Source organism: Barbus barbus (genome assembly GCF_936440315.1).
Source record: "Barbus barbus genome assembly, chromosome: 32".
NCBI lineage: Eukaryota > Metazoa > Chordata > Actinopteri > Cypriniformes > Cyprinidae > Barbus > Barbus barbus.
In genome coordinates this window covers 20,153,657-20,168,472 of record NC_136760.1, presented here as the reverse complement: position 1 = coordinate 20,168,472, position 14,816 = coordinate 20,153,657, and the positions used below count along the sequence as shown (strand labels likewise).

Here is a 14,816-nt window from a genome sequence, read left to right as displayed (position 1 = left end):
AATTTATGGGAGGAGAGTATTGAAATGAATCATGCAACATGATTTACTAATGCTTGCGCTTGTCAAATTACTGGTATTTGCGCCATTATTTAACGGCCAAAAAAGCATGTCTTAAAGCAGGCGGTAATTTGAACTTCTTTTAGTAGATTGTGCTGGTCATTATGGAAATGAGATGTTGCACTTGTGTTCTTTACTGTGTTTTTTCCCCTCCCATCGGCACTTTTATGGAATTGCGCTCTAATGCTAATTTGCCCTGTTTAGTAAATGTGGCCTTTAGAATCATCATTCTCTCAACCAACTTCAACCTTAAAAAAAGAAAAGGAAAAAGAAAGAAAAGGATAATGTGTATATATAGTGTATATATAGTGTAATTTCAATAAGAAAATTATTGAAAACAAAATTGGTAAGATGCTGAGTATATTTATTTTATATTTATATACTTATTGGCTAACAAATTGCAAAATTTGCCCAATTTATTGGTTTGAGCTATATATTAGTCATCAAAACATAACTGTAATATTACTGTAAATCTCAAAATCCCCCTGTAGTCCAGTTCTTCCTGACAGCTGCTAGTTCCATCACGGTTGCTAATGCTGACTCTCTCTACGTCACTCTGAAAGAGACTACAAAGAACACTATTGCCTGTCTTTATTACATCTAAAGCTCTGAGCTATTGGCAGGTAAGGTGGTTTAAAGGCCGCTTTGACATATACAGTACAGTAAGGCAGCTGAGAAGCCCTGCTAAAACATTTATCTTTGTTAGTGTGTGATCACACACTCCAACACAGGATCAGTTCTACCGGCCTCCCTCCACCATACCGACACACACAGAGCATCATGTCCATCAGTCAGACCATTAGTGAACACATTGATCCTGCTGACTCTCCTCCCACTTTCACTTCTTTTGTTTCTATCTTGCTCCAGTGAAGTACAATACCTGGTTTATATGAAAAAAGAAAATACTGACAACCTCACACAGTCAGTGATTATTTATTTATCTGCTTTAAAAGAAATCCCACATACAAATGGGTATAAGTTAATCTCACAAATACAAATAGTGACCAAGAAATAGAGCAGAATATGAGGTGTTTTTCAAACATTATACATTGTGCTGTTTTAAATGCTTCAGAATCTTAAAACTTGCAGTTTATTAAAAGGTTTAAATGATGAAAATGCAATTTTCAATCTTTTGGACTTTATATGATTGTGTGTGTGTGCGTGGTGCTGGGGGTTTTAGAATGGGGTAAACTTCCATCACCCATCTCCCCTCACACACCCAGGCATAGAGGTGTACCACTGCCCTCATTAGGGCTACTAATAAGGGGAACTGAGAGTGTAAGAGAGAGGAAAAAAAATTGTGGGAAAGAAGGGGAAAAAGGTTTTAAATTTTAATAACGCGGGTACAATTTTGTAAATCTTTCCTGACAGAAAACTCCTCATTATTTTCATCTGTCTCTGTCTCCTCTACCTCCTCCACTGATAAATGGGCTTTTCGTAGCTTGAACTCTCTCTCTCTCTCTCTCTCTCTGTCTCTCTCGCTCTCTCACTGTCTCTCTCTCTCTCTCTCTCTCTCTCTCTCGCTGTCTCCCTCTCTCTCTCTGTCTCTCTCTCTCTCTCTCTCTCTCTCTCTCTCTCTCTCTCTCTCTCTCTCTCTCTGTCTCCCTCTCTCTCTCTGTCTCTCTCTGTCTCTCTCTCTCTCTGTCTCTCTCTCTCTCACAGACACACACACACACATACAGAGTCATTGGTTCTTTGGCTTTGTGCATTTGAGGTTAGACTTATGTTTTTAACCCAGTTGACTCAGTTTAATTTTGTCTGCTGGTTTTGGAAGGAGTTATTTTGGCAGTGCTTGCACACATATAGTGCTCGACTTGTGTGCCTCACAGTGAGAGAGTCTCAGTGTACTGAAGCCAGAGGTTCTCAACTGTAGGGGCTCAAATTGAAGGGGGGCTTCAGGGTCAAAGGCCCCTCATACAAACTAAAAAAATAATTTAATTTGTCTTGTTTCATGAAATTATAAAAGGGGGGAAAAATGTGAAAAACCTGTAGATTCCTGCTGACATAACATGATTTTTCTTCCCTTTGTCCAAATTTATTTTAAACTTATTTCCTTTCATAAAGTTTTTGAGAATGGGACAAATGCAGTGGATCACTGTCTTCTCATTATAAATGTAAAGTTATAAATATAGAGTATTGTTTAAAGGTTTGGGGTCAGTAAGATACTTTAATAAGTAAGAAAGCATTTAACTGATGTTACAAAAAAAGTATCAGTTTCCACAAAAATATTACGCAGCACAATTGTTTTTAGCAGTGAAAATAATAAAGAAATGTTTCTTGAGCAGCAAACCCAGAATATTAGAATGATTTCTGAAGGATCATGTGACACTGAAGACTGGAGAAATAATTATTATTGTAATAGGTTTGTGTAGTATTTTGTGTGTGTGTTACTGTTTTTACTGTATTTTTGATCGAAAAATCCTGTGAGCATCAGACACTTCTTTCAAAATCATTTACAATATTACTGACAGCTAATTTGTGATCACTAATAGAAATAAATGACTATAGGTACAGTGTAATATTAATATTATGTAGCAGTTGTAGTTAGTTTGCCTTAGGTTAGGTTTGGCTGAAGCAGTTGGGTTCATCACGATTTTGAGGTCACTAACTAAAACTAAACAAAATGTGATCTAGCAGAGTTGAAGTTTGGTTCATTAAAAAAAGCATATATTAATTTATTCCATCATGGGAATTGAACTCGAATCATTCTGCGTGGAATATTACTTTTATATCTGGCCCAACTAGACATGATACATTTCTATTGGTACATGAGATTATGCTAACAGTTTAAAAAAGTGTGAATTCTTGAAGTGTTTAATATTTAATATTAGTTGAGCAGGGATATGTGTCTTGTTCTGTATGAAGTTTTAATGTTTTGATTTTTTACTTCATACGCTACATTGAAGCAAACTTTATTTTTTTGATTTTACATGTGCATTTCTGAACCTCTGGTTCTTTTTCCAACCTAAGCTAAGAGAGAGAGACAGAAAAAATGAACGTGTAAGAGAAGGTTTACCCTGAGCTATGAGCTGTGACAACATGAACAGGTCTCCTCCAGCCTCTGTCATGTGTTTGACAGAGAGGATGGATGCGGTTTGATGGGTGCTGCTCTGTTCTGTCCGGACATGGTTCAGCATGGGATAGAACCTCCATCAGACAGGCATCAGATGCAACCCTTCTCCTGCTCTTGCTGTCTCTGTCTCTGTCCTCCCTTTATATTAATGTGATTCAACCCAGGTGAGACTGGAGGTGGAGGAGCTATAGATTAGCTACAGAAGTATCCAAAACCCCTTTTTCCACAAACAGGGTGTTGCAGTTTCCAGTCTAGTCCAGGTCTATCCACCAATTGTAATGTGCTGCTCCCCAGGAATCAGAAATGTTAGAGACGGGGAGACAAGTACAGCTTTCAAAATAACATAAAATGTAATTTGAACTGTAAATAAATATATTTAAAATATTTAATGCAATACAGTAAAAATATTTAAAAGAAAAAACGTAATATTTTTATTCTAAAGTATTTTATTTTTATATATTTGTTTTATATACACTACTGTTCAAAAATCTCTTATTTTACTATAATTATTATTATTATTATTCAATTATTATTTATATTTTAATGTTATTATAATTTATAATATATTCAATAAATTAATATTATTTCTATTTTTCTTATTATTGGCTATAATATTTTTATTACAGAAATAATTTTATTCATTGCACTGTATATTTAAATAAATTCTGGCCATTATATCAAAGCCAGCTAATGATTACACTCTATTAAATTACTTTGGATGTCAAAATGTTTTTTTCAAAACTAGAAGCAAGGCTTGTAAACAAAGAAAGTATTGTGGCATGTTTGTTTGTGGACAGATTATTTAGTAACAGCCGGTTGCGTCATCACTTGGTTTTCAAGTCGGTGGAAATGCAGGCGGGTTCTGAGAGAGGTGAAAAAGGGGTACAAATAGTTTTAGTACTTCTGTTCTTTGAGATCCATTCATGGTTATTTTTAGTTGCGGTTGAAAGGGACTGCCACAGGGGAAGATTTTAAAGTTTACAGACAAAAGTTCCCTTGCATCAATGACTATATGAGCTCTCAAACACGACAGGATGAATTACTTCCCCAAATATGTTCCTCAAATTATAACGAATCTCTGTGAAGAGATTCATGCACTTTCCAGAGTCTTTTTCAGAGTGTAAGACTGGGCTGTTGAAGTGAGGGAAGCATGGCTGCTCTCTGTGATGACTGGGCCACTCACTCACTCTTGCTCTCCCTCTGTGTCTGGATGCGGGGCTGCCCGGGGCCTCTCCGCCCACCCTCAAGGGTCTGTCAGAGCAGCCTCACCAAAGGCAGATTAATCTACATTACTGCTAACAGCTCAGCCTGGCCCCTGAACCACTTGCACCAACACACACACACTGTATTTAATCTCTTGCACTTCAGTCAAAAATCTACAGCTGAGCCTTTGGTCAGAAAATTAAGGTTAGTCGAAGTTGATTTATGAGTTCAAAAGTTATTTCTATGAAGATTTATTTTATTTTTTTTGTAAATCTGTACAGAATAAAGCACTATGCCACAAGAGGTTGTGTGTTAACATACCATAAGCGAGTAAAAAAAAACATTTTACCATGGTAAAATCACTGTGAGAGCTTCAATTGGCTGAATGCTTCCATGATAACAATATTAATGTTCATCGAAAGTTCAATTAATTAATGAAAATAATAAGTTCTTCTGTAGGCTGTTCTATGGTTGCAAAGCAACATAAGAGCATTAATATAGTATCCACTTAAAATGTAGAATCTCTTTTATAATAAAGAGCAGTGAGATCACAAGGTTGATTTTTTGTAATGTTTTTGAAAGAAGTCTCTTATGCTCACCAAGGCTGCATTTGTTTGATCAAAAATACAGAAAAACAGTAATATTGTGAAATATTATTACAATTTAAAATAATACTTTTCTATTTTAATGGATTTTAAAATGTAATTTATTTCTGTGATGCAAAGCTGCATTTTCAGCAGTCACTACTCTCACAGTGTCACATGATTCTTCAGAAATCATTTTAAAATTTTCTTGTTATCAGTTGAAAACGGTTGCTTATTCTAGCTTATTATTCTTGTAGTTGCTTATTTTTTCTGGAAACACTGATACTTATTTTTCTTCGGGGTTCTTTGATGAATAGAATATTCAAAATAAAAGCATTTGAAATAGCAATCTTTTGTAACATTATAAATGTCTTTACTGCCACTTTAGATCAGCGTCCTTGCTGAAAGAAAGTTTTAAATTATTTAAAAAAATCTTACTGACCCTTTTGAAGAGTGCTGTACTTTATCTCGATATTGATTGACAGTAAGTGGCAAAACCGTAAGGTTCGCATGATCTTGACATAATTTACCTCCAGTTGTACCATCCTGTAACACACATTCTTTATACAGACCCAAGAATTCCCATTCGTCCCTCTCCCACGGCTGTTTCCTGTCCCTTTGGGCACCAGCACATCTCTGAACTTCATGAACAGTCTGTCCTCTTGCTTGGAGTTTGTTTATGTGTGTGTGTAGCCAGTGTAAATAATGAATGTTACTTAAAGAGACATGTGGGAGATCTGGCCTTGCTAAACATGCTCTGATTAATGTCCTTCTCCAAGCATGCACTCCCAATTATGAATTATGCCGGCCCAGCGTCCAATCAGAACACACCTTTTGTCAATGCGGCGGAAAAGCCTCTGATGGTTTATCTTAACAAAATAAACATCTCAGAGCATAGACACACATGAATATTAGTCGGTTTTGAGCTGCAGCATTGAGTTGTTTTTTGTAATGCCATTTTGCTTTCTTTCACCATGCATCTCTTTATGTGTTAGATGTGTGTGTGTGTGTGTGTGTGTGTGTGTGTGTAGGATGCAGCGGAGTGCTGCTCGGCTGCAGTGGTGATGAATGGGTGTGTGTGAGTTATTCATCTCCTGCTTATAGGAGTGGACAGTGGTCCTGCTCTCTCCACATGTCAGCACATGGGATAATTCTGTCATTTATCAGGAATGACACAGGAGACAGAAACTCCCCCCGAGAGATCATCCCAGGGTCTCAACCCTACAACTCTTGCTCTCAACGTCACTGTACTGTCCACACACCCACTTTGTACCACTTTGCCACTTTTCAAACAGTTTGTTTGGCTCTTTTTTTGTACTTCCGAGTAGAGACAAACAGAATCACTTTAGCTGTGTTTCCATTACCCTTCAAATTGTGCAAATTGAAATAGCGAATTGAAAATACACCTAATGGAAACACGTCAATTTTGCAAAAACTCCCATATATCGGAAAAACGTTTTACGCTCACATGAGGTGGTTTTTCAGGCAATTCAAAAAAGGAATATATCGCAAGACTGCAATGGAAACTGCAATGGATTTTTTTCGCATTTACAGATCACCTGGTGTATGTAAAAATCACATGATCATTCTTTAATGTACTATATCCTCCACGAAACACCTCATACGTGGACACTCTCAAGTATAAGTGGCTTTCCTTGCCATTAATGCTTGGATAGATAACCCCTTATTTACACTGAACACATCTGCGGCGCATTACGGCTCCGACACGGCTACTCTAGTCAACGCTTGTGTTTATACCAGCTGCGCCGTGGCATTAACCTACTGCGATATACGTAAACCTACCAACATCCGTCGTCATGATTTATCGTGAGAGGAAAAAATTACGTTTTAGTCATATAACATCAGTTTATGGAAACGCCGTCATTGTTTTTTTATCGACATTTATCAAATATTGCAATAGTTTTGCACAAATCTGTAATGGAAACACTTTTTTTCCTGCATTTTGTGATTTGCCTTGAAATTGAAAAAATGCATCGTTCCACAAAAATATTAAGCAGCAACATTATAATAAGAAGAAATGCCATCAAATCAGCATATTAGAATGATTTCTGAAGGGTCATGTGACACTGAAGACGGCAGTAAATTCAGCTTTACCATCACAGTAATACATTACATTTTAAAACTATATTCAAATATAAGACAATTATTTAAGTTGTAGTAATATTTTGAAATATTACTGCTTTTACTGTGTTTTTAATCAAATGTATGCAGCCTTAGCGAGGATAAGAGACTTTATATGTAATATGCATATCTATTAATTTTGAGACAACAGGAAGAAATAAATGTCCACAATTAGATTTCAAAAACCAAACCGATATATAGTGAACTTGTAGCTGAAATCACAATTATTGGCCAGAATATTTAGTGAATGAATTGATGTGTAGAATTTAGTGAATGACTGAGTGAATCTGTGAAGCCCTGCAGGCACAAATTACCTTTTTGGTTTGGTCACGTGACAGTAGGAAAGTGGGTTTTATGGAGAATTCCATCAGTAAATATGTGAAATTTATTAGCTGGAGGAACGCCACAATCCACACTTTTTACATTTCACAGAAAAGTAAATGCTTTAAGCGTGTCTGCAGATAGATGGAGAGGAAAAAGGCAAAGTTGTCACACCGTGTGACATGTTTTGCACGAAAGTCTGTTTGTTATTTTTATTTTATTTTTTAAAAGACAGATCTGACTGAAGTGAAATGTGTTTATCGAGTTCAGTCAGGAAAAATAAATTCATTTTTGATGCAGGGCATGTACTCGATCACATGCATGCCTGTTTTGTGTGAAAATGTTTAATCTGAAGTTTTAGTTTTTACTATTGTCTAATTAATGTCCTTAACGTGATATCTCTTTCTCTTGTCTTCTCTTTTTCTCCACCTCTCCCTCTCTTCACCCACAGGATCATTCAGAATCGTTTCCTGGTCTTCATCCTGGGCGCCATCATCCTCCTCACCATCATCTTGGCCATCTATTTCAATTTGCGAGGGCACTGATCTCCACTGACTGGCCCTATGAGTGCATGTGTGAGTGTGTACGAGCGTGTGTGTAAGATTAATAGTGACAAAAGCGTTGGGCTGGAGTAATTAGGACAAATTGTTCACATGAATCATTCCTGGTGGGCAGTGACAGGGGGCCTCTCCTCGCTGCTCTCGAGCGGAGCGGGACCGTTCTCACCCTCTCTCCCCTTATATTTATGCTGCGTCCATTACTTTTAAAACTTACCGACCCATAGACAAACCCAACACGGACGTGTGGACACAAGGACCATGATGAGAACATCAGATGGATGAATAACATGAAGATGAACATCAACGTATGTCATAACCTGCTGTTTAATGTTTACTTTTCTTTTTCTGTAAAGCAACTAGTAAAATCCCATCCATCAGGTGTGTGTGTGTGTGTGTGTGTGTGTGTGTGTGTGTGTGTGTGTGTGTGAGCCGTACACAAGGCAAGGCCCCCGGTGCAGTACCATTTAGCACATGGTGCAGAATCACACATTACACACAGCCCAAAGGTCACGCGCCCGTCTCTCTGTCCCCCTTCATCCAGGATTAGTAGCTTCTCACGCTGTTCCTCTAAGGTCAGCAAAGACCTCGCATGCGTTTAGTTAAACCAGCGGGACTGCTTTGAACAAGAAAACATCCATGTCCACTTTTACCTTTACTAATCAAATCTGACAGCATGATAGTAACTGTAGTCAGTCGTACTAATAAGAAATGTTTCTTGTATTTATTTGTCATTTCAGATTAATTGTGATGTATTTTTTGCTGTAACTTTCTTTCAATTTATCTTGAATTTGTTTTAGCCATAGTGTTTGACATTAAAATTATATTATTTGTCTCTACTGTACAATACTGTTGCAAATGTGCTTCATTGTTCCTATAGGGGGACCAACTAGCAAGCATCAATATGGAAATATGCTAAATTTGTGAGTCTGCTCCAGGCTTTCACCTGCTGGTTGAGTATTAATCTATAAGAGAGAAGGTAACAGTGACTGTGTACTAATAGTACAGTTCATTTCTGTTAGTTTATCTGATTTTTATGTGAGGATTCCTTTGTGTTTATTGCCATACACTCCGGCTCAATTCCAAAACCCAGTGAGTTATTTTGCTGTCTAATGCATACGTAGGCAGTTGACATCTAAGGCAGCATCACTAGCTGAAATTAAACCTCTTAAATGACTGATTCAAAACCCAGTGTTGAACACACAGGAGACCAACTTCACAATTGGTTTGAAAAAATTAACTGTTAGCTTGTTAAGCAGTGTGTTAAAGGGATAGTTCCCCCAAAAGTAAAAAACAAAATTGTCATTAATTACTCATCAAAATTACTTATTAAAAACCCATGAAACCTTTGTTCATCTTTGGAACACAAATTAAGATATATTTGAATAGTCAGAAAGCTCTTGGATTTCATCAAAAATATCTTAATTTGTGTTCCGAAGATAAATGAAGGTCTTAAGGGTTTTGTAAGACAAGAGGGTGTTTTATTAATGACAGAATTTTCATTTTGGGGGGAACTATCCCTTTCAGCATAAAGGTAAATAATATTTAGTGTTTGCAAATCAGTTATATTTTCACAACATTTCACATATGGGCAGTCGTGGCCTACTGGATAGAGAGTTGGACTTGTAACCCGAAGCTCGTGGGTTCGAGTCTCAGGTCCGACAGGGATTGTTGGTGGGGGAGTGAATAACCGACACTCTCTCCACCCTCAATACCACGACTGAGGTGAGACCCTTGAGCAAGGCCAAACCCAACACCAACACCCAACTGCTCCCTGGGCGCCGCAGCAATGGCTGCCCACTGCTCCGGGTGTATGTTCACTACCGTGTGTACACTTGGATGGGTTAAATGCAGAGGACAAATTCTGAGTATGGGTCACCATACTTGGCCACACACGTCCCCCCTTCACTTTATTTGTCCTCTTGGATGTTTTTTTAAATTTTTATAGAAAGGTAAGCTGTTAACGTGTTGCTAAGCTAACGACAATGTTTTAAACAGTCAAATAATCGATTTTAGCGAATCAGTTATATTTGCCATCAACATTTCATTTTCAGTTTGCCTTTTCAATATTAGCATGTTGCTAGGCTAATAACAATGTGTCAAGCATAAAGACAAATAATCCATGCTAGTAAATCGAGTTAGCAATTAGCATGTTACTAAGCTAATTGCACAGTACTATAATTAAGCATAAACGTACAAAGCACACAAATATTGGGTAAAACGAACCATTTTAATTACATTGAGCTATAACAGTATTCAGTATTGAATTTTTCTAAAAAAAAAATTCACAGAGTTGTCAGTGCATTCTGCGATTTCTTTTTTTCTTAAAAGTATATGTGCAATTTTGTTTTAAAATTTACTCAATCGAAGGAATCTTAAAGACAGTATATTATTAGGCCTCTCAGCCTTCACATAGAGAATGTGCATATATGCTGCCTACGTAGGTGACTCACTAGGTTTTGGAACACTGCTGATTAGCACACCGCTGCCTCTCTTACCAACACCCCACGCTCAACACCCCTTCCACACGGGACGCATGCGCACACCTCGGCCGGTCGAGGTGCCTGACGGACACACAGACGGATCGTCAGACAGACAGGCAGACGGCATTTGATATTCTGTTTCAGGCCGAGTGGATTGTCTTATTTTGGAAGCAGCCTGGTGGGGGGTTTTCTCTGCCTCTGCTTCATAGCTACGGCTTCAAAGCACCAAATTAATGGCCAACAAAATAGTGCGTCTCCGTGTGTCCCATGTGGGGCCAACCTATTGAGAGTTATCATTAAGTTGAGGAAGCTAGAGAAAGGACGAGGGGGAGCTGAATCCTGCCAGTTTAACAAACCTCATCAGATAATGACCTCTGTGATTGGGTTTTGCATCAAACGGTGGAGAGAAAGAGCGTGTGCGTTTAAGTACGATAGTGATGAGATTTGTTTGTCCTTATTTTCTCGCACGTATGTGTGTGCGGGGGACGAGCAAGCGCGTTCGTTTCCTGCACCTGCGTGTGTGTATGCGAGACATCAGTCGGCTGTGCGTGTAATGACTCGGATGTGTGTCGGTGTGTTTTGCTGGCTCAGTCTGTGTGTGTGCGTTATCTGTCTCTCGCTCTCTCTCTCTTTCTCTCTACTCGGGCCTGTCAGATCCTCTCAGCAGTGTGTGGCTGGTGGAAAAGCAGCGTGGCTGCGGCTCTATTTGAAGTTGTAATGGTGTCAAAAAGTCAGAGCTGACTGACAGCCGTCAGTCCCACTGGGGCTCATTAAATCATAACAAGTTGACAAGGAAATAATTGAGCGCTGACGATAAGTTGGGGCCCATTTAGATGTTTTTATTTTCTTTCATTATTAGTTGTGGCTATTATGTTCATTAAGAAATTGCATTAAACAACCATTGGGGGGGCTAATGATTTGTTTATATCCCCTTTTTTATTATTTAAACATTAGGTGTGCCACGTGACACTTCCGGCAGGCTGGCGGTATCATCTGCCGCATCTATTTTTTTCCCTATGTTTTTTATTTTTTTGCTCTTCCTTTGTTTTTATCCTTCTTTTTCACCCTCTATGCCTCCCTGTCTCCTTCCCTCCTTTCTCTCTCTCTCTCTCTCTCTCTCTCTCTCTCTCTCTCTCTCTCTTTCTCTCTCTCTCTCCAAGCAGTGGGTGCCTTTGGAATATGAAGTAGATTATTCATTACCCTCTTCTCTGTAGCTGATTTGAAACTGTAGGATGAAAACTTGTCAAAAATGGGTTATATCTTATTCCGAGGGGCAACAATAGTGGCAGTTACAGACACACTTTTAATATTTAATTATGCCTGACGTTAACCCTGCTAAGTGACTTCGGCTAGCAATCCTTTAGTGAGAAAGAGACTCTGATTAGCTCCTATCACAGAACAGGCTACAAAGAGGCAGGCAAGACCCACTGCGGTCACGGCAGAGATGGGCGCTAGCTTGCTCATGATTTACTGACATCTAGCTAGCTAGTTTAGCATTTTTAGCATCATCGTGATTTTCTTTTTACTAAGTTCCACCCAGCTTTTTTCAGTTTCTAAGTTAGAAAAGCATTATAGAAGATTTCATTGGAAATAAAATTGGAGATGTATGTGAACTGTGATGAAAACTGAACAAATATTATTTACTTTTTGGATTATTTTATTTGCTTTTTTACTTTAAATAAATTCTTACAGTACTGTAATTTAAAAGGTTGTAAATGTTAAAAATGTTTAATGTATAACTTTTTATTATTTTGAGTAATAATTTGTTTTAATAATTTTAATCATTTAACTATCAAAGGTGGGTAGAACCTCTCTCTTGAATTTTAGTGCCCTTAAATTGACACTCAATTGATATCACATTAGCAGCCTGCATGAAATGAGCGTCAGTGTTTGCTGACTGTGCGTTTTCTGAGGTTGCTGGAGAGCATGATGGGAGGTCCACATTTGAAACTGTGCATCTCTCTATTTTTATTCGTTTACACATCCAGGGATAATATTTCACCCTATAGATAATACAGATGGCTCTGTGTGTGAGTGATAGTGTGTTAGATTCAAGTTAGTGTAGGGAGATCTGTGGCCTCTTTTGTCAAGCACAGTGGGATAATAGGTTTCCTTTTTATTATTATTTTAATTTATTATCTGGGTAACTGTGTGCAATTGTACAAACGTGTTGCACAAATGCACACGACAGTATCCTCATTCTCCTGTGAATAATGAATGCAGTTGATGTGACATGACATCCGTCAATTATGTTTTCTTCTGGTGTGTCCCATTATGTGAGTGAATACCCATCAGTTGGATCTGATACTGTGTTTGCACTGTGGACTATTGTGTGTTAGTGGGTGTGACTTTACATGTGGCTGTTTGCTCCAGGCCAGAGACCCAGTAATGATCAGAATAATCTTATGTTTGTTCAAATGGTGATTACTTTCATTAATAGTGTTTTCTGTTGATATACTAAAAGCTTGTCTAGGTTCAACACTGTCATTAAAGCAGTATTGTATTGCTGGTGTCCTTGCTCTCATTAGACATGTCGTTTTCAACACTTTTCTTCACATGTTGTTTTTTGAGCCCCATTCGCAGGCCGATGTCTTAAAGGATCCTTGTGGAACAGAAGAATGGAGTTTAAGCACGGTACATTTGACTTTTTAACCAGTCAAACCACCACCCTTGTGCTACTCACTCTCTCCCTTTGTCTCCTCTGTGCTGTTATGGTGTGAGCGTGTGTGTGAAGGCAGAAGTTACACACTGAACAAAGAAGCAGGCCTGACTTATATCGCATAATCTAAACACTGCTCACCTCCACCCTCCAATTCTGCTACACTGACCTACTCTCACTTATAAGGTTCCTTCTAGAGGTTTCTACACATATACTGAGAAGGAAACAGAAATACATCTGTCTATATAGTATATATATATTGTAATTCATATATAGTATGCTGATATTTCTATATAGTAGTAGTCACTCAGTTGGAGATGGTGACCGTATATATTTGGAACGACCATATACATTTCTGTATATAGATATATATATATATACCTAGACATAGATAATTCACATATAAGATGGATAGATTGCTATATAGGAACTAACTGCATAAATACAAGTGTCTTTGTGTATAAGTTTAATTAATTATACATATATATCACGATAGTTGAACACTAAATGTCTGTTTGAAGGGATAGATAATTCATATATGTCTGTGTTGATTTCTGTTAACTGACAGAGATAGATAGATAGATAGATAGATAGATAGATAGATAGATAGATAGATAGATAGATAGATAGATAGATAGATAGATAGATAGATAGATTATATATTGTGATGGATATATTTATGATATTACGATAAACACTCAATGTCTATATGTAGAGATAGATATGTCTAGTGCTATATAGTAGCTGGCAGTGATGGATGGTTAGATAGATAGATACATACATGGATACATACATAGATACATAGATTATATATTGTGATATATATATTTATGATATTATTACAATAAACACTACATGTCTATATGTAGACATGTAGTGTGGATAGATAGATAGATCATATATAGTATGTCTCTATTGCTGTATAATAGCTGACTATAGATTAGTAGATGTGTACTATAGTAGCTGATTATAGTAGATGTTCAGTGAAGTTACTGTTCATTTGGTGTTTTTTATAGTTGATTTACATTATGTAGATGTTTCAGCTGGACTATGAAAGTGGAGAAAGATGAGAGTGAAGGATGCCATGGCCTGACTGTTGGGTTGCATGGCATGACTTACTTTGCATATGGTGTCTTACCAGACAAGATTCTAAATTTCCAACTGGGAGGCATCAGTGGAAAATCACTGTCTTCAAAAGGCAGCCTGCCATTCATGTTCCCCATAGCAGAAGATCTGAGCGAGCGGTGATACCCTGCGACATCTCTCTGGAAAACGAGAGTCAATCAGCTTTGATGGAGCACATACTCTATGACAGGCTACTGAAGAGCACACTAATGAACTGGGGGGGGCATCGCTTAGCACATCCGTATGTAGATGGCCCGGACTGAAGGGGGTGGGGGGGCACTGGATTCTGTGGTTGAAGCTTGTGTGTGTGTGATGGTGCTCCATAAACACCGGGGCTTGTGTGTGTATGTGTGTGTGTCTGCGTTTCATTGTCTTGACGCGACGCTTGGAAAAGGGCACGGCGGTGGCCCCCCCATGTTTGTCTCTCAGTCCCCCTCGGCGATACCTCCTCCTTAGCTGGGGGAATTGATTAAATATTCATGAGCGTGCATCCAATGGCAGCTCTGGTCTGGCGTTTTTCTCCCAGGGCAGGAAATGGAGGCAGATTCATGCAAGGGGGTCCCTGCAGGTTGGCATACAGGGTCAATTGAATGGATGGTTCAAAGGTTACAA

General features: G+C 38.2%; 1 protein-coding gene across 4 annotated transcripts in view; it reads left to right on the top strand.

Moving 5' to 3' along the window:
• Positions 1–12,928, top strand: part of LOC306852664 (vesicle transport through interaction with t-SNAREs homolog 1A-like) — a 139,840-nt gene extending 126,912 nt beyond the window's left edge. For 3 of the 4 annotated variants that reach the window (XM_079389673.1, XM_079389672.1, XM_079389675.1), the window contains one exon: positions 7,832–8,782. In XM_079389673.1, the coding sequence (XP_079245799.1) occupies positions 7,832–7,925 (94 nt within the window). In that variant the 3' untranslated portion in view covers positions 7,926–8,782. Of the gene's footprint in view, positions 1–7,831 lie in introns of all 4 variants that reach the window. The other variant, XM_079389677.1, reaches the window with a different exon arrangement.
• Positions 12,929–14,816: the final 1,888 nt, after the last annotated feature.